Source organism: Cnephaeus nilssonii (genome assembly GCF_951640355.1).
Source record: "Cnephaeus nilssonii genome assembly, chromosome: 10".
NCBI lineage: Eukaryota > Metazoa > Chordata > Mammalia > Chiroptera > Vespertilionidae > Cnephaeus > Cnephaeus nilssonii.
In genome coordinates, this window is record NC_137081.1 from 2,899,270 (window position 1) to 2,921,222 (window position 21,953).

The window sequence follows — 21,953 nt, forward strand, 5'->3', positions numbered from 1 at the left end:
TGGTATGCTGTTCATTAAGGGTTAGTGGGGGAAAGATGTGTGTTCAGTGAGGGTGTAAAAATAAAATTGGCTAGCTATTTGGGGGAGAAATCAATTTAGAGCTTCTCAAAATAACTTCTATATTATTAAAGACTTACTCTTAACAATCAAATAGTAAAAATATTAGGAGTAATAGAAGTGAATATTGACCTAATTTTGGCCCAGCGGTTGCAGGTTCGAGTCCCGGTCAGGGCACTGGACACTTAAGAAGGATATCTCTTCTAGACTCTTTGACTCTCCAAAGCTGTGTTTTAAAATTGGGTTCCCGGGAGCTGGGGGTCTGCACGGGTGTCCCAACATTTGCCTCAAAGACGAGGAAGAAGGCTCCCCTCACCTGCATGTGACTTTTATCTCATTCACATGTGAGGCTCAATAGAAGAATATTTTCTTAAAAATTCCAAAATGTGAACACCACTGCCCTGTAGCATATGACTTCTCCAATAAAATGCGGTGGAGAAGTGAGGAACCAGAGCGTGTTCCATTCCCAAACTCTGGCCTCGCAGTAACTCAGATGCCTGCTCAGGAAACTTGTAAGTCACTCTACATTCCCTTGAAAGTAGTCAAAGCCTCAGGCATAAAGTCTGAGAACATCCAAGGAAAAAAATGTGTGTCCTAGGATGGTTGCCAGGCTCTTCAATCTAGCCATCTCTCCTAACGAGAACCCACGTCCACTCAGATGTTTCAACAGAAGGTTTTTTTAAAAATATATTTTTATTGATCTCAGAGAAGAAGGGAGGAGAGAGAGACAGAAACATCAATGATGAGGAGGATCATTGATCGGCTGCCTCCTGCATGCCCCCCAATGCGGATCGAACCCACAACCCAGGCATGGGCCCTGACCAGGAATCCAACTTTGACCTCCTGGTTCATAGCCAATGCTCAATCACTGAGCCACATTGGCCGGGCTCAACAGGATAAATTTTATTCGGTTAGAATTGGGGTTTGGGTTGGGTGAAGGGAAACAACTCGACATGGAGATGACAGGAGACCTGGAGGTGTTCCGGCTCTTACAACGGCAAGAAGCTGTTACCACCAGTAGGGCCGAAGGCCTAAGGCCAGGGAGTCAAATCAGCGAGCCGTGCGGTGCGGGGGATGCTGCCTGTGCCTTCAAGGACGAGAGCAGGAGAAAAGGTGGGAAGAAATACCCCGACTTTTCTCCTTCACCCCCCAGCCTCGTGTTGGTGGTTTCCATGGGCTGGTCCGACCTGAAAGTCAGCTGGCCGGAGCCCAGAGAACAGAACCCGCGCAGCCCTGCCCCTTGGGGCCCAGTCTAGCAGGAAGCCTGGAGAACGCTCCGGCAAAGAGCAGGTTGGGAAGACCAGCATGTTTATGATATGCAGTAGGGGGGCCCACAGGCCCCAAACCAGAGGCAAGCGTAACTACACGAGGGATTAATCATTCCCCAATTACATACATAATGTGCCGGAAGCCAATTCCAGCATGTCATAAATGCAAGAGTTTCATCAAAAGGTGGATGGAACTTGGGGACTCAGCAAGGGCTGAATCACATATGTTATTGCCTGTTGGAAATGGCTGAGGGCATTTCCCCAAACCTGAAAAGGATGCATAAACGATTAGTGGCTGCCAGACAGCTGAGGACATTTCAATCTGCATGGTATTGCCTCCTGCTGGCCAAACACCTGAACAGCCATAGGCAGTTTCCCCCAATCTAACAATGCCTACTGTGTACCACACCTTGGCCTTTGATGTGTAAGTCTACTTTGCCTTAGGACAATTTGTGTTAATAAAAAGCAAGGGGTCCAGAGAGACAGAAGAACTTGGTTCCTTTAGCTAAGCCTTCTCTGGCTCCCCAAAATGCCTTCCAAAATTATGTTTTGTCTCTGGACTCTTTATTAATTTACATGCAGCGCCTTCTCCAGATTCCCAAACCCTTCTAGATGCTGGATTAAGACCCCCAGCAATAATGGTACTCACAAGACCAGTGTGTGTTTGGGGAACGCAGAAGGGAGAGTGACCAACTCCATCTGGGGGAGTACATTCAGAAAAGGTTTTCTCACATTGAAAACTAAGGTACTTTGTTGTCGCCCAAGCAAAGTTTCTCTTATTTTTGCTTGAATGCAAAAACAATACGTAGTCACTCTAAGAAACGCAAATACACAATAAAAAAACACAAATATTTACAGTCTCGCTCCCAGCCTGAGACCTCGATCAACATCTTAATGTGTTTGTATCTTTTAGCTCTTATTCTATGCGTATATACACGTACGATTATGCGGTCTTTGGGATGACAACACATTTGTTGGTAAACTGTGTTTTTCCACTCAAATCACAAATTCTCATGCAAGAAACATCATCTGTAACTTGTTAAAACTTTTAAAGAACTTGTTTCCGTCCGGTTGACATGACTCAGTGGCTGAGCATCAACCTATGAACCAGGAAGTCACTGTTCGATTCTGGGTAAGGGCACATGCCGGGCTTGCTGGCTCCATCCCCAGCAGGGGGCGTGCAGGAGGCAGCCAATCAATGATTCTCATCATTGATGTTTTTCTCTCTCTCTCCCTCTCCCTTCCTCTCTGACATAAAACAAACAAACAAATAGACTTGGTTCCTCCTCTCTGGTAACTCATTTCTGTCTTCAGACACTTACCTTGCTCTCTCTCTTGGCAATTACCAAACGCACTGTGGGTGCATGTTCCTGTGGTCTCTCTACTCTTTGCACACACTCCGCCCACAGGCCATTTTCAGACCACAGCCCTCCAGCTGCTAACAGCTTTCATAGTTTTTAAAGATTAAAAAAAAAAAAGGACACACGTAAAGAGGAAAAGTAATAGAGACATATGTGGCCTCAAAGCCAATATTTGTCAATCCCTGTATTATGAACTCCAAGAAATGCTATTTTTGAGTCAAAGAATGTGAACTTTTTTGAGGCTTTGACTGCGCTCTGCCAAATTGAGGAAACATTGAAGCAACTTCTGCCCTACCCTGGCCTGGCGTGGCCATTCGCCAGGCACCTGCCCCGGGGGTGGGGGGGGTGGGGGGGGTGGGGAGGGTGGGGGGGAACTGCCCCAAAGGTTAGCTAGCGCTGCCGCTGCCGTTCTTCTGTTCTCAACCTGAGCTGCAGAGCGGTTTAAGTTTTCACTTCCCTTAAAAACAGCGCTGGCCATTTTCTTCCTCGGCTTAACTAATTTACATTTTTGCCCACTAAAAGACAACAACAGCGTATTTCTTTCTTTGTAAGACCTCTTTACTATATAAGGATGTCACGCTCTTATCTTTTATATAGATTAGGCAATTTTGATGATTTTTTACTTACCTTTAATTTTATTTAATGGGTCTTTTTGACGAAAGAAGTTAAAAATTCTATAGTCAAGTCTGCCACTTTTCTAATTTTGCTCTTAATTTCATGCTTACTTTGAGATTAAAAGCAATTCACTTATATTTTCTTTCTTTTAAAATAATTTTTTTTTTTTATTTCAGAGAGGAAAGAAGAGGGAGAGAGAGAAACATCCATGATGAGAGAGAATTACAGATCGGCGGCCTCCTGCACGCCCCCCACTGGGGATCCAGCCTGCGAGGGGCCTGTGCCCTGACGGATGGAACCGTGACCTCCGGGTTCCACGGAGCCAGTGGGCAGGTTTTCAGCACCATCTCCTCGCCCCGGGCTTCCGTCTCGGGTGGTTTGGAGAGATGCAGGTGAGAAACCCTGTAAAACAGAGCTTTCCCCCGTGCAGGCCCGGGAGGGGCTGCAGACAGGGCGTTCTCTCCCAGCCCAGGTGGGGCCCCCTCCCCCCAACGCCTGCAGCAGCCTCGCCCGCGCACCGGGCTGGGCCTGCACGTGACCATCCCCCGGGTGTGCGTGGCGGGGCCCCGGTTAGTGGGGGCCATGCAGGGTGACAGGCAGCCTCCCCCCACCCCGCCCCCTGTCCCCGCCCTTCCCCTCCCAACTCTGCTGCCCCGCCCCCCCGCCCCGCCAGTCCGAGCCCCACCCCCAGGTGCAGCCTCCTCGGGGGCACTGGGTGCCGGATGGAGGGCTCCGGAGAGGGGGTCCCACCCAGGACCGCTCACTGGCAGGGTGGCGAGGCCCACACCCGAGGGGGCGAGCACCCCGAGACTCAGCATTTCCATTAGAACCAGGGACCCGGCCGCCGGGCAGGAGGTCCCCCTTCCCAGCGCCCACCCCTGCCGGCCCCCCCCCCCCAAAGCGCACAGAAGGCGGGGGGGGGGGGGGGGGCTTTAGAAGCGAGCTGGGCCCGGCCGGCGGGGCGCAGGGGTGGAGCGTGGACCTCGGAACCAGGAGGTCAGGGTTCGTTCCCGGCCAAGGGCGCAGGCCCGGGCGGCTCCGTCCCGGCGGGGGCGGGCGGGGGGCGGTCCAGACCGCTCTCCTCGTGGACGTTCCCCCCCTCCTCTCTGACACCCATAAATGTAGGTTAACACTGAATAAAGCGGTCGGGGCAGCCCCCCGCCCGGGCAAACCCGGCGGATCGGGGACTGGGCCTCCCCACCCCGGCTCCCCGCTGACCCCGCGCCCCGCTTGTGACGCCTGCGGGCGGGCGTGGGTGCCCCGCGCCCCGGGAGTCTGGGCGGCGCCACGCGGTTCCGGCCGCGGCCCGGGGAGCGGGGAGCGGGGAGCGGCCCGGCGGGGGCGGAGGCTGGCGAGCAGCCGGGCGAGGCGGCCCGGTCCCTCCCCTGCGCCCTCCGCGCCCTCCGCGCCCGCCCTCCCCGCGGACCCCGCGCCCCGAGGCCGCCCCCCGCCCTGCGCCGCCGCCCCTCCCCCGCCCCTTCCGTTTCTGGGGGCGGCGGCCTCCGGGCCCCGCATCCGCGGAGGCGGCGGGTTTCCTCCGCGCCCTCGCCGCCGGCTCCCCCCTCCCTCCCGCCCCAGCAGGCGGCGCTCCGGCGCGGACGCAGGTGAGTGGCGCGGCCTGGGGCTCCGGTCCCGCCCGGCCCGCGATGACCCCCGGGACCCCCGGTCCCCGCGGCGAGGCCTCCGCCCGGTCCCTGCAGCCAGCGGGCGGAGGAGCCCGCGGTCCCGGCGCCGGGCGAGGGGAGCGGAGAGGGGAGCGGAGGGGGGAGCGGGCGCCGGTTTTACGGGTCCCTCCTCTCGGGGCGGAGGGGGGTGCGGGCCCGGATGGCGGGGCGGGGGCGCGGCCGCCAGGCGCCCGGCTGGGCTCTCGCTGCGCGGAGCGGTGTCCAGGCCGCGCCCTGGCCCCGGAGGGGACGTGGGCACCGGCCTGTGGCAGCGGAGTCCTGGCTCCTGGCTGGGCTCTGCACCGGGAAGGCGGGCTGTGCGACGGCAGAGCTGGGGCCGGAGCCGTGTGTGTGTGTGTGTGTGTGTGTGTGTGTGTGTGTGTGTGTGTGTGTGTGTGTGGTGGGGGGGAGCAGTGGGCCGGAGCCGTGGGGGGTTGGGGGGGGGGCAGTGGTCCTGGGTGTGTTACCACATCCGCCAGGGAGACGCGTGAACCAGCTGCCAGGTCGGTCGGAGATGCCAGGTTTAAAGCCAGTTTGAAGCCAGTCCTGAAGGTGTCCACGGCGAATGGCCTCTCAGAGCAGCGGGCTGGGCTGCGCGGACGGCCCACGGACCTGCATCCCTCCTGTCCACGGACCTGCATCTGTCCACGGACCTGCATCTGTCCACGGACCTGCATCTGTCCACGGACCTGCATCCCTCCTGTCCACGGACCTGCATCTGTCCACGGACCTGCATCCCTCACGCCCGCGGACCTGCGTCCCTCATGTCTACGGACCTGCGTCCCTCCTGTCCACGGACCTGCATCCCTCACACCCACGGACCTTCATCCCTCACACCCACGGACCTGCATCCCTCGTGTCCACGGACCTGCGTCCCTCACATCCACGGACCTGCATCCCTCGTGTCCACGGACCTTCATCCCTCACACCCACGGACCTGCATCCCTCGTGTCCACGGACCTGCATCCCTCACACCCACGGACCTGCATCCCTCGTGTCCACGGACCTGCGTCCCTCACATCCACGGACCTGCATCCCTCCTGTCCACGGACCTGCGTCCCTCGTGTCCACAGACCTGCGTCCCTCACGCCGAAGGAAACAGCTTTTGGCCCCTTTCCGCGGTGCGTGGCTTTGAAACCCAGGAAACTGATAGGGATGGCGCCGCGCAGTGACCGCAGAGGGTGGGAGGGTGACAGTAGCCCCCGAAGTGCGGGGAGCGACCTGGTCCTCACCCTCTAAACAGGGACTCTAGGGGGAGGCAAAGGCGGTGGATGTTTATTGTTTCAGTGCATCCTTACTCAGAACCCCTTTCACTGTCTAAAAAATATGTGTTTTTATTGATTTCAGAGAGGGAGAGGGAGAGAGAGAGAAATGTCAGTGATGAGAGAGAATCATTGATCGGCTGCCTCCTGGATCAAGCCCGTAACCCGGGCATGTGCCCTGACCCCGACCAGGAATTGAACCCGTTACCTCCCGGTTCATAAGTTGACACTCAACCACTGAGCCACGCCAGCTGGGTCCTCGTAAAGATTTTTTAAAAATACACAGAGCAGGTGATAATGGGCGTCCCTGCACACGCCAACAACACAGTGACCCCAGCTCCCAGCTGCCAGGACCACATGTGCAGTTCAGTGAAAACTGAATAGGAAAACCAAACAGAACCCCACAAAACCCATAACCCCAGGGGCCCCCCACGCTCCTGATGGCAGGCAGGCTGATCACCATCCGGGCCGGCCGACCTCTTCCCTCCAGACCTCCCAGAGGGGCATCCGGGGAATCTCCGGTCCCTCCCTTCACTCCCCTCCCGAGGAGCACAGCCGGGACCCCGCCCAGCGCGCGTGGGGCAGCGCGGCCTCGGGCTCAGGTGCTGCTGCTTTGCGCCCTTAGCTGTGCCTGGTCGTGAAGGTGACATGAATCACATCGCTCAGCTCGCTTCTCTCCTCGGCAGTGTGTCCCCGTGAGGTTCGTCCCTGTTGTTGGCCGGGCAGGGATTCTTTCATTTTCTCTGTTAATTCCGTGTTGTTATTGACCGTGATCTGGGCCACTTCTAGGGTTGGGTTCCCGCCAGTGATGCTGCTCATACACGTCTGTACTCGCTTTTGATGCCCACGTGCATCCGTGTCTGCCCGGCACAGGTCCGCAAGGGAGACTGCCGGCTCACAGGTTGTGCTCATGTTCAGCGAAGCGCACCCCGCTTTCCGGCGTGGCTGAGACAGTGAGTCCCAGCAGGGGGTCCACACCCACGCGTGGAGTTTTCCGTCTGAAGTCCTATTTGATGTTAAGTTGCATTTCCCTGATTCCTAAGGAGGCAGACTCTCTCTCCCTGTGCTTCCTGGTCGTTTGATGAACCTCATTTCTGAAGTTGCTTGTTGGAGTTTCCTGCCCTCGAGCTGATCCTGAGAGGGGAGTGGACGTGAGGTGTAGACGGCAGAGGGAAGGCAAGTCGACCAGACGGAACAGCACGTGCCAATGAAAGGCGTGTGGGGAGCGTGAGAGCACACGGACAGACAGTGGGAAATCGGCTACTGCTACGAAAATGCTGGATTTAGCCGGAGCCCCGGACGTGACGACAGCCGTCTCACACAGATCAGGGTGCAAGGACCGCGGAAAGTCCAGGCGGTCCCACACGTGCTGCTGGATGGCTCCGAGAGATGCCTGACCACGTCTCTGAGAGCCGAGCGGGTCTGCACGCGGGAAGGACGGCGTCTCCCAGCAGCTCCAAGGCGCTGTTTGTGAGTCCCTGGAGATGCTTGCGCGACAGCAGCCCTGTGCTGGGGCACGCGTGGCTGGGGCACGCTGGGAGCTCCTGCTGGCAGTCGCACCTCCCCCCTCCCTGGCCGCTGCGGAAGGTGAGCAGCCTGAGCCCGTGGATGCTCCCCGCTCCTCCTGCGGGGCAGCCTCCGTCCCTCGCCCCACTCCCTGAAGCAGCCCTAAGGTGGGGCCCCGGGGAAGGAGGCCGAGGCCTGGGCTGCCCGCCCCACCCCCCCCAGGGCAGGGGGAGCTAAATCCAGCCTCGGGCCTGCCCACCTGAGACTGCCGGCCGCTGCCCGGAGAGAGGGCACAGCCCCTTCGTGTGAGATGCCCAGGTGCTGCCTGGGTGCCTCTGCTGGCCTCAGGCCGCCGACAGGGCACGGCCCCCCCCAGGCCCCGGGGCTTCGCAGGCGGGAGGAAGGCCGGGTGCAGGGGGTGCACAGTGGAGGGGCCGCTGGAGTCCCGGCGGCGTGCAGGCTGCAGAAGCCGTGGTTCTCCGTGGGAGGGATGCCCACGGCACCGGACCCCCTTCCCTGCTCCGAGCGCTGCTCACTGGCACTCCCAGGCCTCCCGCCCCTGTCCCTGCGCAGAGGGCACCCCGGCCCTGGCCCACCCCTCTCCAGCACTGGGCACCCCCAGCCACAGATCTCCACACAGCAGCCTCACAGAACACCCCCCAACGGGACGATGGCCCTCCAGATCCCACGAGGCCTCGCCCACCGCCTCCACCCGGGGCGTCGCCGCTCCGGAGCCAAGGTTCCGCCCGACGCCCAGAAACTGCGCCATCAGATCTGGCCGCACCCAGGAACTCCATTCCACCCGCTCCGAATCCAAGGAGGGCCCCGCCTCGGGGATTTAGTGGGCAGAGAGGGCAGTGACCACAGCCAGCGGCTGGCCTCGCGTTTTCTCGAGAGGGCGTGGGACTGGCTCCGGGTTTAACAGCCACCGCTGTCACCCGTGGGCTCTCGGCCAGGCGCTGCGCGGGGCCTCCCCCAGAAATGTCTCGCTGGCCTCCACAGGGTCTCTGCCAGGGGCGTACTCTCGCCACTTCACCGGTGAGGAGGGAGGCGCAGAGAGGGCAAGTAAGTTACCAGGTGCCACGCAGCTCGTTCACGGCGGGGCCAGGGTTTGAGCCCAGGTTTATCGGATTCCAAAGCCCCCGGCTCCCCACGCTGCTGTTGCTCACACCTGAAGTGCGTGTACATGATGCAGAGATGAATCGTAAACCTCTGGTGATCGGGCGAGGGGACAGGATGGTCAGGAATTAGGAGAATTTTATCTTTGTGGAGAGATGGGGCTTTCCAGAAAAGCCTTCAGGGCCCCCCTCTCCGCCCCCCTTTCCCTGACCTCCTCCAGCTGAGAGCCTCTCTCTCCACTGGATGTGAAAGTCCCACAAAAGCGGGAGGCCCTTCTGCGTGACGCTGTGGTGGGTGCACACGTGGTCTCCGACGGGGAGGATATCACTCCTCCAGCCTCTCCCGCTCGGACCCGATTCGCAAGAGGCTGTCACGAAGCAGGGCTGACGCGGTGGCTCCGGGTTCGCTGCATCCGCGATGACTTGGCGGTGAGAGCGAGCCGTCCCACGTGGGGAAGGCCGCTCACAGTTAGACGGACCACCCACGTGGGCAGAGAGCCCTGCCCAGCTCCCTGCGTGGCCGGAGAGCGGCTGTGCTGGGCTCGCCAAGGTTCTCAGGCCCCTGGGTCCGAGAAGGGCATCCCCCTCGCGTTCGTCTGGGGAAGCCGTGAGCCCAGAATCTCAGGACGTGACTGGATGCGGAGACAGGGCCTCAGGAAGCAATCCGTGAAGTGGGGCCACGTGCGTGAGCCCCGATCCCCCGCCCGGTGCCTTTATAAGCAGAGGAGGCGCACCAGGGGTGTGAGCGCAGCGCGGAGAGGCCACAGCGAGAAGGCGGCCGTCCGCAGGCCCCGGGAGCCGCTCAGGAGACACCGGCCCCCAGCGCCTTGGTCCCGGACCTCCGCCTCCAGATCCGTGAGACACAGACCCTGGTGTTCAACTACCCGGTGGTGGCATTGCGGGGGCAGCCCGAGGAAGCGATGGAAGGGAACTGGGTACTGGGCAGAGCTGAGCCCTCCCTCGCCCGGAGGCCCCACAGCCGGAGGGGGGGGGGGCCGGGGGGGAGGTCAGTACGTCCGTCCGCAGTGAGGCCCAGGTTTCCCTGGGAGGACAAGGGAGCCGGGTGTCAAGTAGCGATTTCCAGGAGTCAAACAGCAACCGCTGCTCGGTGTGTGCTCTGTGCACCTGGACCAGGGATCGAACCCAAACCTGGGTGTGTGCCTTGACGGGGAGTCAACCCCGACACCTTCCGGGGGATGGGACGATGCTCCAGCCAGCTGCGCCGCCCCGGCCGGGGCCAGAGCCCTGTCTTAGGTTGCTTTCCTCTTAGCATGACAGCGGTAACATGGTTCCGTGTTACCTGTTCTCCAGGAACGTGCCTCTGAGGACCACAGAGCAGTCTACCGCACACGTCACCCGTGTTTAAGGTTATTTTCAACTTGCTGCTGTCAACGGCCATCCTTCTGGCACTGAATAGGGTCCCTCCATTCCGACTTCCTCACACGCCTCTAGGCGGGCCTGGAGCTGAGGGCTGGAGGGCAGGGCATCTCCAGGGACCCAGCTGCTTCCCGCCCCTTCTGCAAGAACGGACGGACGGACGGACGTGAGCGCCACGGGCAGCTCCGGCCGCCGCTTCCCTTCGCTGTCCTCTCATCACTGTTGAGGCTGGACATGGTTCTCGGGGTGGCTGACCCATACTCTTAAGAAAATAGCATTTAAAAAGTTATTTAGCAAACGTGTTTAACGCAAACCAGCTGTGGCAACTAACCATGAACCTCGCCCGCCGCACCGGGGGGCTCCTGGCGGCTCGTCCTCCGCCTCCTGATGGCCAGGAGGCGGCTTTTACAAGAGACAGCGGGCGTCCGTGATGATGGCAGAGAACACAGCCCCGCCTGCTGGTTGGCCTTGTGTAACCTGCAGTTCCTTGCCCTCCCTGAGCGCCAGGTCCCTCAACGTTAAGGCGTCCTGACAAACCCCCCACAATGAGCTCATGGTGAGAGCAGTTACTGACGCCTCCAATCCCATGTAGCGCCTCCCGAGGGGGAGAGCTGCTGCTCTCCTGCAGGCTGGGCCCTCGAGGCGGGCGGCCTCTCCCAGCCTGGAGGCCAGAACTGCTCAGGCCCCAGCAACGCGCGTGGTTTATGTTGCCGTGTTCTCTGAACGGCTCCTCGCTGGAAGAGCAGACAGATAGGCACAGTGGGGCATTTTTAGCTGGAGGGGCACCGGGGGCGGGACGGGGGGGGGGGGGGGGGGGGCTGGGAGACTGCCTTGGTTGCCGGCCCCGGGCGTGGCCTCCGTCTTGCGGGACACACAGTGCTCAGGAAGTTGCCCCAGAACTGGTAGGACAAGTTCTCTCCAACCCCCTCCCCCGTCGGGTAAACGCAGAACCCTGCTTCCATCCCGCAGGTGAGCATCCTAGGTCCCTGCGAGCACTTGGCTTCCTTTAGCCTGCGAGCGGCTCCCCTGTCTGTCTGCTGGGGTTTACACGTAGAACGTAGATTCCCAAACACCTTCTGGCACCGGGAAGTCAGTCCTTGGCCAAATGGATTTTCGAGACTATCAATATATATTTTTAAATATTTAAAAACAAGTTTCTGCCTGACCGGTATGGCTCAGTGGTTGAGTGTTGACCTAGGAACCAGGAGGTCAGGGTTCGATTCCCTGTCGGGGCACATGCCCGGGTTGCAGGCTCCATCCCCAATGGGTGTGTGCAGGAGGCAGCCGATCAGTGATTCTCTCTCATCACTGATGTTTCTCTCCCTCTCCCTTCCTCTCTGACATCAATAAAATAGATACAAACAAACAAACACAAGGTGCCGCCGTTGGGTGAGGTCCGGGTGGGCAGCAGGGGCCGCAGTGGTAGCCGGGAAGGTGTGCTCCCGGGCTAGTACCTGTTCACTGTGCGGTGTTCCCACGAGCTACCGCAGACCCGCGGCGCCCACCCCCAGCCTGCCCACCCTGCAGCCTGCCCACCCCCAGCCTGCCCACCCCCAGCCTGCCCACCCCGCCGACTGCCGTGCCCACCCCCGGCCTGCCCACCCCGGAGCCTGCCCACCCCGGAGCCTGCCCACCCCGGAGCCTGCCCACCCCCAGCCTGCCCACCCCCAGCCTGCCCACCCTCAGCCTGCCCACCCCCAGCCTGCCCACCCCGGAGCCTGCCCACCCCCAGCCTGCCCACCCCCAGCCTGCCCACCCTCAGCCTGCCCACCCCCAGCCTGCCCACCCCCAGCCTGCCCAACCCCAGCCTGCCCACCCTCAGCCTGCCCACCCCCAGCCTGCCCACCCCGCAGCCTGCCCACCCTCAGCCTGCCCACCCCCCAGCCTGCCCACCCCGCAGCCTGCCCACCCTCAGCCTGCCCACCCCCAGCCTGCCCACCCCCAGCCTGCCCACCCCCAGCCTGCCGTGCCCACCCCCAGCCTGCCCACCCCGCAGCCTGCCCACCCTCAGCCTGCCCACCCCCAGCCTGCCCACCCCCAGCCTGCCCACCCCGCAGCCTGCCCACCCTCAGCCTGCCCACCCCCAGCCTGCCCACCCCGCAGCCTGCCCACCCTCAGCCTGCCCACCCCCAGCCTGCCCACCCCGGAGCCTGCCCACCCCCAGCCTGCCCACCCCCAGCCTGCCCACCCTCAGCCTGCCCACCCCCAGCCTGCCCACCCCCAGCCTGCCCACCCCGCAGCCTGCCCACCCTCAGCCTGCCCACCCCCAGCCTGCCCACCCCGCCGCCTGCCGTGCCCACCCCGCAGCCTGCCCACCCCCAGCCTGCCCACCCCCAGCCTGCCCACCCCCAGCCTGCCGTGCCCACCCCGCAGCCTGCCCACCCCGCAGCCTGCCGTGCCCACCCCGCAGCCTGCCCACCCCCAGCCTGCCCACCCCCAGCCTGCCCACCCCGCCGCCTGCCGTGCCCACCCCGCAGCCTGCCCACCCCCAGCCTGCCCACCCCCAGCCTGCCCACCCCCAGCCTGCCGTGCCCACCCCGCAGCCTGCCCACCCCGCAGCCTGCCGTGCCCACCCCCAGCCTGCCCACCCCCAGCCTGCCGTGCCCACCCCGCAGCCTGCCCACCCCGCAGCCTGCCGTGCCCACCCCCAGCCTGCCCACCCCCAGCCTGCCGTGCCCACCCCGCAGCCTGCCCACCCCGCAGCCTGCCGTGCCCACCCCCAGCCTGCCCACCCCGGAGCCTGCCCACCCCCAGCCTGCCCACCCCCAGCCTGCCCACCCTCAGCCTGCCCACCCCGCAGCCTGCCGTGCCCACCCCCAGCCTGCCCACCCCGGAGCCTGCCCACCCCCAGCCTGCCCACCCCCAGCCTGCCCACCCTCAGCCTGCCCACCCCCAGCCTGCCCACCCCCAGCCTGCCCACCCCGCAGCCTGCCCACCCTCAGCCTGCCCACCCCCAGCCTGCCCACCCCGCCGCCTGCCGTGCCCACCCCGCAGCCTGCCCACCCCCAGCCTGCCCACCCCCAGCCTGCCGTGCCCACCCCCAGCCTGCCCACCCTGCCGCCTGCCGTGCCCACCCCGCAGCCTGCCCACCCCCAGCCTGCCCACCCTCAGCCTGCCCACCCCCAGCCTGCCCACCCCCAGCCTGCCCACCCCGCCGACTGCCAGCGGCCAGACTGGCGGCGCCCGCTCTGAGCCGCTCTCTCGCTCTCTTTCCCGCAGGTGGGCGCCCTCACCCGCTGGGCGGGGCCCGGGCCCAGCCATGTCCGCGATCCTGCGGGAGCTGCTCCGTGTCTCCGAGAAGGCGGCCCACATCGCCCGCGCCTGCCGGCAGCAGGACGCCCTCTTCCAGCTGCTCATCGAGGAGAAGAAGGGCGGGGACAAGAACAAGAAGTTCGCCGTGGACTTCAAGACCCTGGCCGACGTGCTGGTGCAGGAGGTCATCAAGCGGCACGTGGAGAGCAAGGTAGGCCGGGCCGGGCCGGACGGCAGGGGCCCGCCTGTGGCTGTGGCTCTGTGGGCACAGCCTGCCCCCTCCTGCCCTCCCCCGAAGGACCAGCACCTCGGGTTCAAATAAACACTCCGCTGTGGGTTTGAAGCCCCTCATTCTGACTGTGACACTTCTAGAATGTTCACTGCAGGACAGTTTGAAAATACAGGAGAACAAATAAGGAAATAAAATCAGTCACCATGCTCAGAGCTAGAGAGAAACAGACCTTCCCATTTATTGAGTTTCTTTTTGAATAAGTAGTACACATTCTCGGGAAAATAAGCAAATATCATCCCCGACTAGAGAAAACCACAGCTGTTTGGCTCCGTGTTGTTAGAATGTTTCCCTCCCATGTGTATGCGTGTGCATGGCACATATCACTTATTTCAATAGAAATGAGAAAATACTATTTGATAACTTTACAAAATGGTTTGATTTATTAAGTCTCACTTTCTGACATAATCGTGTATCTAATGCTGTAGAATTCTGGAGACTTACAGTCTATTCTAGTAGAAAAATGTTATTTATAACAGTGATTGTGATTCTAGTTATTTTAAACTGATTGGGGGGGGGACTGTATTCATAAATACTGATAATCACAACACTAACAGACACTTATAAATGCTTATTGCATGCCAGACACTGCTCTAAAGGCTTACTTAACTTCTCAACTCTTATAACAATTTTATGAAGAACTAGTAGTAATCCCGGGGAGTGGGTGAGAAAAGACTGGCACAGAGAGGTTAAGTCACTTGCCTGAGGTAACACAGCAAGCGGATGGCCGGGCCAGTTTTGAGCACAGGCCACCTGGCTCCAGAGTCTGTGCTCTGCCTTGCGGTGTGGCCTTCTATAGGATCGAATGATTACATCGTCAGGAGGACAGAGCACTATAAAGCATTGGACTAGTTCTCTACGAAATGCTCCAATATAGGAATCGGGAAGAATCATTCACTCTCTCATCATTGATGTTCCTATCTCTCTCTCCCTCTCCCTTCCCCTCTCTCTAAAAATCAACAAGAACATTTTAAAAAGAGAGAGAATCATTTAAGTGAATTCCTGACCACAGGAAGGAAGTACAAACAACCCTTTGAATCCTCTACGAACTGCACTTCTCCGTGCCCTGCGATACCTGCCCCAGTGCCTAAATGGGGCAAGTTCCTCTCTGGTCCTGATCGGGACAGTTGTGGCAAGGGATGGTTGAGCAACTGGCCTAGAAAAGTACCGGCATTCAGTTTGACGGGTTAGTGTTTGCCCTCAGCATTAGAACACGTCCAGGCAGGGTTCGCTGAGGAGGTATGTGCCGGGACTTGAACGGATAAGTGAGGCAGCCTCAGAAACGGGCTGTAGGCGGGCGGGGAGCTGGGCCCAGCCCTGGCGGACGCGCCCTGTTCTTCAGGATGGGATTGGGCCAAGCGGTCGTGGGCGCTATTAAGGCTCCTGCCCGCCTGTGAGTGGCTGAGGCACGTGTTTGAAGCGTTCCTTGCCTTCGTTCCCGGAGAACATCACTCAGATCAGAAGTCAGCCCGTGTGTGGAGGGAAACGTCTCTTACTGGAGAGGCAAAGGTTTCGGAAAGCTTCCTGGTCCTACACAGAGAAGGGTCTTACTTAGCTCTATTTTTAATTTTTTTTTAATTGATTTCAGAGAGGAAGGGAGAGGGAGAGAGTGAGAGAAACATCCAGGATGAGAGAGAATCATCGATCGGCTGCCTCCTGCACGCCCCCTACTGGGGACTGAGCCCGCAACCCAGGCCTGTGCCCTTGACTGGAATCTAACCCAGGGCCCTTCAGTCCACAGGCCAATGCTCTGTCCACAAGCCAAACCGGTTAGGGCAGCTCTATTTTTTTTTGTTTTATTCTATATTGATGCATAAACTACTGGTTCATCAAACATTTCCCTTGTTTGGCTGTATCACTTCCAACCCTGAAGGTGAGCGAGACCTCCAACAGGTGCAGGAAACACACTTGAAAATGGGGGGGAGGGGGGAGTAATGTTATCTTCTAACCCCTTCTAGCCAGTCTCAAGTAAAATCTGCGGTGCTTGATCAATGACGCTAACGTATATAAGCGACGAGGGTGCTATTTAAGAGCCAGAGTTAAAATATTTCCTTTGGAAGCATTCTAACCCTCTGGCGCGTAAGGAGATAGATGCAGTTTCTAGAAATACTTGTGCAGACTCACCAGCACAGAAGGGAGCCAGCCCTCTCCCATGACTTGCACTTTTTCTAAGGGCAGAGGAGCAGGGACGTCTTAGCAAGTTAAGTGCCGAGCCACGCTGACCTCACTGTGTGATGCTGAGGTGGGTTTCTGGAATTGTACACTTCTAAATGTCAGACCCAGTTGTGCCGTTTAGTTTGAAATGGAAAATGGAAACCTGTTCAGAATTGAACATATGTGTGGGGTTTTTTATTGTTCTTGCTTTGGTTTGTTCTCATACCCTCTGCATTATTCAGTTTCCAGGCTTGGAGGAAAAAATTTTTGGAGAAGAATCCAATGAGTTTACTAATGCTCTGGGTAAGTATACCAATCCTCACGTGTCGTTGTAAGTTTTAGTGAACGTATCCTATCCTAATTTCCAACTTACATTCTAAATGGATGTTTGGGAGCCTTCCGTGTAAACGACCATATATTCGAATATTAAGCTCCATTCAGAATTTCAGGCCATTTAACTTAGGGAAATAGGGTGTCTTAGACGTAAATCTGTGGCATTTAAGTAATGTATGACTTAGCCTTTTTTAAAAATATATCTTTATTGATTTCAGAGAGGAAGGGAGAAGGAGAGGGAGATAGAAACATCAATGATGAGAGCGAATCAGTGATTGGCTGCCTCCTGCATGTCCCCCACTGGGGATCGAGCCCACAACCCGGGCATGTGCCCTTGGCCAGAATCGAACCCGGGACCCTTCAGTCTGCAGGCCGACGCTCTATCCACTGAGCCACACTGGCCAGGGCTTGACTGAACCTTTTGTAAAGTTGAGTGGTCCTTTGGGAATCTAATGGGACTTACAGATGCCCCAGAAAGATGTGCTTCTTCTCAACGGGGCCGACAATTTCAGGCCCAGGGTCTAAACTCAAAACCCACCCATGGACCTCCTGTGATTCTGGCCGTGGGCCGGTCCGGGGCCACAGATACGGGCCTGCTGCCCTCCCCGCACCCGAGTGCGCAGCCTCCTCCCCCACCCCGCTGTGGTCCTTTCCCCCGACACTCTGGAGATGCTGTGACTGTGTGTGTGTGTCTTCCCACCAGGAGAAACGATCGTCTTGAGACTGTGCCCGACGGAGGAGGAGATGGCCGAGCTGCTGAGCAAAGTCCTGAACGGGAACCAGCTAGCGGCCGGGGCACTGGCCAAGGTCGTTCATGAGGATGTGGCCTTCGCCGACCCGGCCCTGGATTCGGTCCAGGTCGCCATTCCACAGGACACTTTGGGAATCTGGGTGGATCCCATAGGTCAGTGGAGGATTTGCTTTCATTCATTTGTTCTTTTTAGTCATCGTTGGGTTTGTGTGTGTGTGTGTGGGCGGGGGGGCGGGGGGGAGGTAGGGAGCTTAGAAGAATACAAACTGAGTATAGTTTAACTCTCCTGGAAGTTTAAAATCTTTACAGTTTGAAAGTGATCAAGAAGAGTTGGGTAGGTGTTATGACATGTTGTTATAAACACATGCATCTGTCACCTGTAACAGATATGTATACGTGTTTGTGGATCTGGGTGGGGGTGTGCACACACACGCGGGCACACGTGCAGAGCTGAGTCCCTCACCTCTGAAGGGCGTCAGGGTCCAGGCTGTACATAGGAGGGAAGAGTGAGTGGGAGCAGCCACACGTCACGGGGCACACAGGCAGTCACGGGGCACACGGCTGCAGCGGGCACCTGCCATGCGGCACCACACGCCGGGTCCTCAGCCTCTCAGAGGGAAACACAGCCCAGGTTCGGTGAGATCGCTCCCTGTGTAACCACTTCCTGCCGATCCAACGAAACGAGCAGTCAGCGCCGGTGCAGGCCAGGCAAAGCCCGTAGGACTCCCGAGCGGTCAGTATTGGAGGCCTGTGGACACGCCACCCGTTAGTGCTTTTTTGGGTCACGACTGTGATAGAACCAAAATCTGTAGCTCATTGATTATTGGGTTGTGTGTGTGTGTGTGTTGGTTTGTTTTCAATATATTTTTATTGATTTCAGAGAGGAAAGGAGTGAGAGAAAGAGAAACATCAATGATGAGAGAGAATCATTCATCGGCTGCCTCCTGCACACCCCACACTGGGGATCGAGCCCGCAACCCGGGCCTGTGCCCTGTCCTGGAATCGAACCGTGACCTCGTGGTTCATAGGTTGATGCTCAACCCCTGAGCCGTGCCGACTGGTTCCCATCTCTTCTGAGGGTTAGAATGGGGGTGGGGGGGGGCACAAACGTTCAGACAGTCGCAGTTATTAAGTGAGAAGAAAGGAACGCTGTAGGACAGAGTTCACAGGCGTGCTCATCCTCATTCTCTCCGCCATCGTGGCCTGAACCCCCTTTCAGATTCCACGCATCAGTACATCCAGGGCTCGGCCGACGTGGAACCCAGCCACGGCGTCTTCCCCCGGGGCCTCCCGTGCGTCACCATCCTCATCGGCGTCTACGACCTGCACACGGGGCTGCCCCTGATGGGCGTTGTCAACCAGCCTTTCGTGGCGCAGGATCCCGCCACCGGCAGGTAGGGGGGCGCTCGGGGCGCGTCTCGGTTTGTGGAATCTGTCACCTTAGCTTGGCTTGTTGCCGAGGGGGTCACTCGTGTGGCGTTCCCAGGACATGACACACCGGCCAGTCCTGCTGGGGCCTGCGTGTTGGAGGCCTAATTTCACTGGCCCGTGTGACGGGGCTGGCAGGGGCTTTGAAAGGAAATGGCACGTGGGCGGAGTCATGGCTCTGCTTTGGGAGAGAGCAGTCCTGTCCCCGTTCCTCGAACCCGTTCAAAACCAGGTCGCTAGGACGGTGCCCGCCCTGCCCGCTGATGCGTGTGGAATGAGAGGGGCTGTGCTTATACTACAGCCCGTGGAACTGTGACCCAATTTTAGAAGAAATTCAAAACCCAAATGTGAAAACCACCCAGTGAAAAGATGAGCAGTTCTGGCCGGGATCGGAACCTGCCCCTGGGGTGCTGTCCCTGTGAATGTGAGGGCCGCCTCGCTCCACCCTCCCGCAGAGCTTCGCGGGGCTCGGCGGGGCGGGCGCCTCCCACTGGCCTGCGCTTTGGGGTCGGCTCCAGGGCGCGGCAGGGACCGCTTGTCTCCTGGGGGTTCAGTTTTTATTTGTGTGTGTTTTTTTTTAAAATCTACTTTCACTGATTTCAGAGAGGAAGGGAGAGGGAGGGAGAGACATCAATGAGGAGACTCACTGATCGGCTGCCTCCTGCCCGCCCCACATTGGGGATGGAGCCCGCCACCCGGGCCTGTGTCCTGACGAGAATCGAACCCTGACCTCCCGGCTCACAGGTCCACGCTCAGCCACGGAGCCGCACGCAGCTGGTTCCGTGTTCTCCCTGAAGTGGGTCACACTGTTGGTTAGGGCACGTGTTTTCCTGAGCTTGGCGTTCCTGGGCAGCTGAGCATTGTCGCTCTGCAATAGTCACGAGCTAACCTCAGGAGCTCTGACGTTCCCCTCCCCGCCGCCTTCCTCCCCGCGAAAACGTGTTGGTTCTCCCTGCACGGTCACGACGGGATTAAAGGGCGCCGGGCCTGGGCGCAGGCGTCACCCTGGCCTAGACGTGTCCCAAAGCTGTCAGCGGCACAGACACTGCGTCGGCGGGCGTCCCCCAGCACCGACGGGGCGTCACCCGTGGAGGAAGGACAGGTGCGAGGGCCGTCTCGCTGCCCAAAATAACGCGTCCCTCTTCCTTGGCGTTCAGGGGAGGCGAGCTTGTGAGTGAGCAGAGAGGAGGGTAAGACAGCGGGAGGCGTTCCCTGGGCAGAACCATGTACAGGACCGTGCACGCATGCAGATGGAAGACAGACGACCTGTGTTCAGCTTCCCCTCTTAGCCCTGAGCTGCCCACGCGGCAGTAAAGCTCTGCGTGTCCTCGAGGCCCCGAACCCCACAGATAGTCCGCATCGCCCCGGGTCGCTGTGCTGATGCCGGAAACATGCAGGCAGCGCGGAGAGGTGACTCAGGAACGAGTGAGCTCCGTGGGGTCTGTCTAGGCTGAAGGGCTTGGGGATTCGTTACATTAAATACATTTTTTTCACATCGTGAGGTTGAAAGCAGCACGGATAATGAAAGGCAAATGCGAGCCCGGCCGGCGTGGCCCATGGTGGAGCGTGGCCCACGGTGGAGCGTGGCCTGTGGTGGAGCGTGGCCCGTGGTGGAGCGTGGCCCGTGGTGGAGCGTGGCCCATGTGGAGCGTGGCCCGTGGTGGAGCGTGGCCCGTGGTGGAGCGTGGCCCACGGTGGAGCGTGGCCCGTGGTGGAGCGTGGCCCGTGGTGGAGCGTGGCCCGTGGTGGAGCGTGGCCCATGTAGAGCGTGGCCCGTGGTGGAGCGTGGCCCTGTGAGCCAGGAGGTCGGGCCTGGGCCGGGGGGCTCAGCCCCAGTGCGGGCGGGAAGGAGGCAGCTGATCCAAGGTGCTCTCATCATGGATGTTTCTCTCTCTTCCTCCTGAGATCAATACAAACGCATTAAAAGTTGTAAAAAGCCGGTGGGATCTCGCCCTGCACTCACCGGAACTTTCCCCCCCCCCAACTGCAGGTGGGAAGGACGGCGATACTGGGGCCTCTCCTACATGGGGACCAACGTCCACTCCCTCCTGCCCCCCGGCTCCGAGCCGCAGACGGGCCGCCCCGGCCCCCAGGCCGAGGACACGGGCCCCCAGGCCGCGGGCGCCCCCCGGTTCTCCGCCGTCATCAGCGCCAGCGAACGGGAGACGGTGCGGGCGGCGCTGGCGCGGGTCTGCGGGGGCCGCGTGCTCCACGCCGCGGGGGCCGGGTACAAGGGCCTGTGCGTGGTCCAGGGCCTCGTGGACGTGTACGTCTTCTCCTACGACACCACCTTCAAGTGGGACTCGTGCGCGCCCCACGCCATCCTGCGGGCCATGGGCGGCGGCATGGTGGACTTCCAGGGCTGCCTGGCCCGCGGCCCCGCGTCGGGGCGCGAGTGGCCGCAGCTGCTGTACCACGTGGGCAACGAGGGCGCCAGCGGCGTGGACCACTGGGCCAACAGGGGCGGCCTCATCGCCTACAGGTCGCGCCAGCAGCTGGAGGCATTCCTGGGCCTCCTCGCCCAGCACCTGGCGCCTGCGGATGCACCTGCACCTGCACCTGCCCCTGCGGACGCACCTGCGGATGCACGGGCATAGACACCTTTCTCGGCCGTAGAAGCCCAGCTGTGCCCCTGGGCCCCACGTCTCTGTCTCGGGAAGATAGCTTTGCCTCTGGGTGGTCAACATGCGCCTCCCTCCCTGGAGGAGTGTTTTCCACTCTGTGTTCATAGAGATGTTAATTTCTGTAAATAAACCAGTCATGCAGCAGCGCACGTGTGAAGTGCTTGTGGGGTGGTGCTGTCCGTGTTGCCGCAGCGGGGCCTTTACACCTGGAATCTGATGCGTAATAAGTTCATGTGCTTTCAGCAGCATTCCTGTTATAAGAAGGAAAGCCTGGAGCCTCCTCTCCCCATCTACACACACACACACACACACACACACATACACTCATACACACTCACACACACACACACACTCACATTCACACACAGTCACACACACACACTCACATTCACACACACATACACACACTCATGCACACACACACACACTCACACACACACTCACACACACTCATGCACACACACACACTCACACACACACATTCACACACTCACACACACTCACACTCACACACAGTCACACACACACTCACATTCACACACACATACACACACTCATGCACACACACACACTCACACACACACCCACTCACACACTCACACACACTCATGCACACACACTCACACACACACTCACATTCACACACACTCACATTCACACAGTCACACACACTCACATTCACACACACATACACACACTCATGCACACACACACACTCACACACACCCACTCACACACTCACACACACTCATGCACACACACACACTCACACACACATTCACACACACACACTCACACACACACACTCACACTCACATACACACACACACATTCACATACTCTAATACTCTTACACACACACACCCTCCCTCTCTCCACTCCTCTCTCTCCAAC

The 21,953-nt window shown here is 59.5% G+C and overlaps 1 protein-coding gene across 2 annotated transcripts; it reads left to right on the plus strand.

Moving 5' to 3' along the window:
- The first annotated feature begins 4,589 nt into the window (after nt 1-4,589).
- On the plus strand, nt 4,590-21,203 carry INPP1 (inositol polyphosphate-1-phosphatase). Of its 2 annotated transcripts, none has more exons than XM_079782303.1 (6): nt 4,590-4,905; nt 13,448-13,691; nt 16,166-16,226; nt 16,960-17,160; nt 18,227-18,401; nt 20,426-21,203. In XM_079782303.1, exons 2-6 carry the CDS (start codon nt 13,488-13,490, stop codon nt 21,030-21,032), a joined length of 1,248 nt encoding a protein of 415 aa, XP_079638429.1. In that variant the 5' UTR covers nt 4,590-4,905; nt 13,448-13,487; the 3' UTR covers nt 21,033-21,203. The 2 variants fall into 2 exon arrangements, with proteins under 2 accessions (XP_079638429.1, XP_079638428.1); XM_079782302.1 differs by lacking the exon at nt 4,590-4,905 and adding an exon at nt 5,879-6,086.
- The last annotated feature ends 750 nt before the right edge of the window (nt 21,204-21,953 follow it).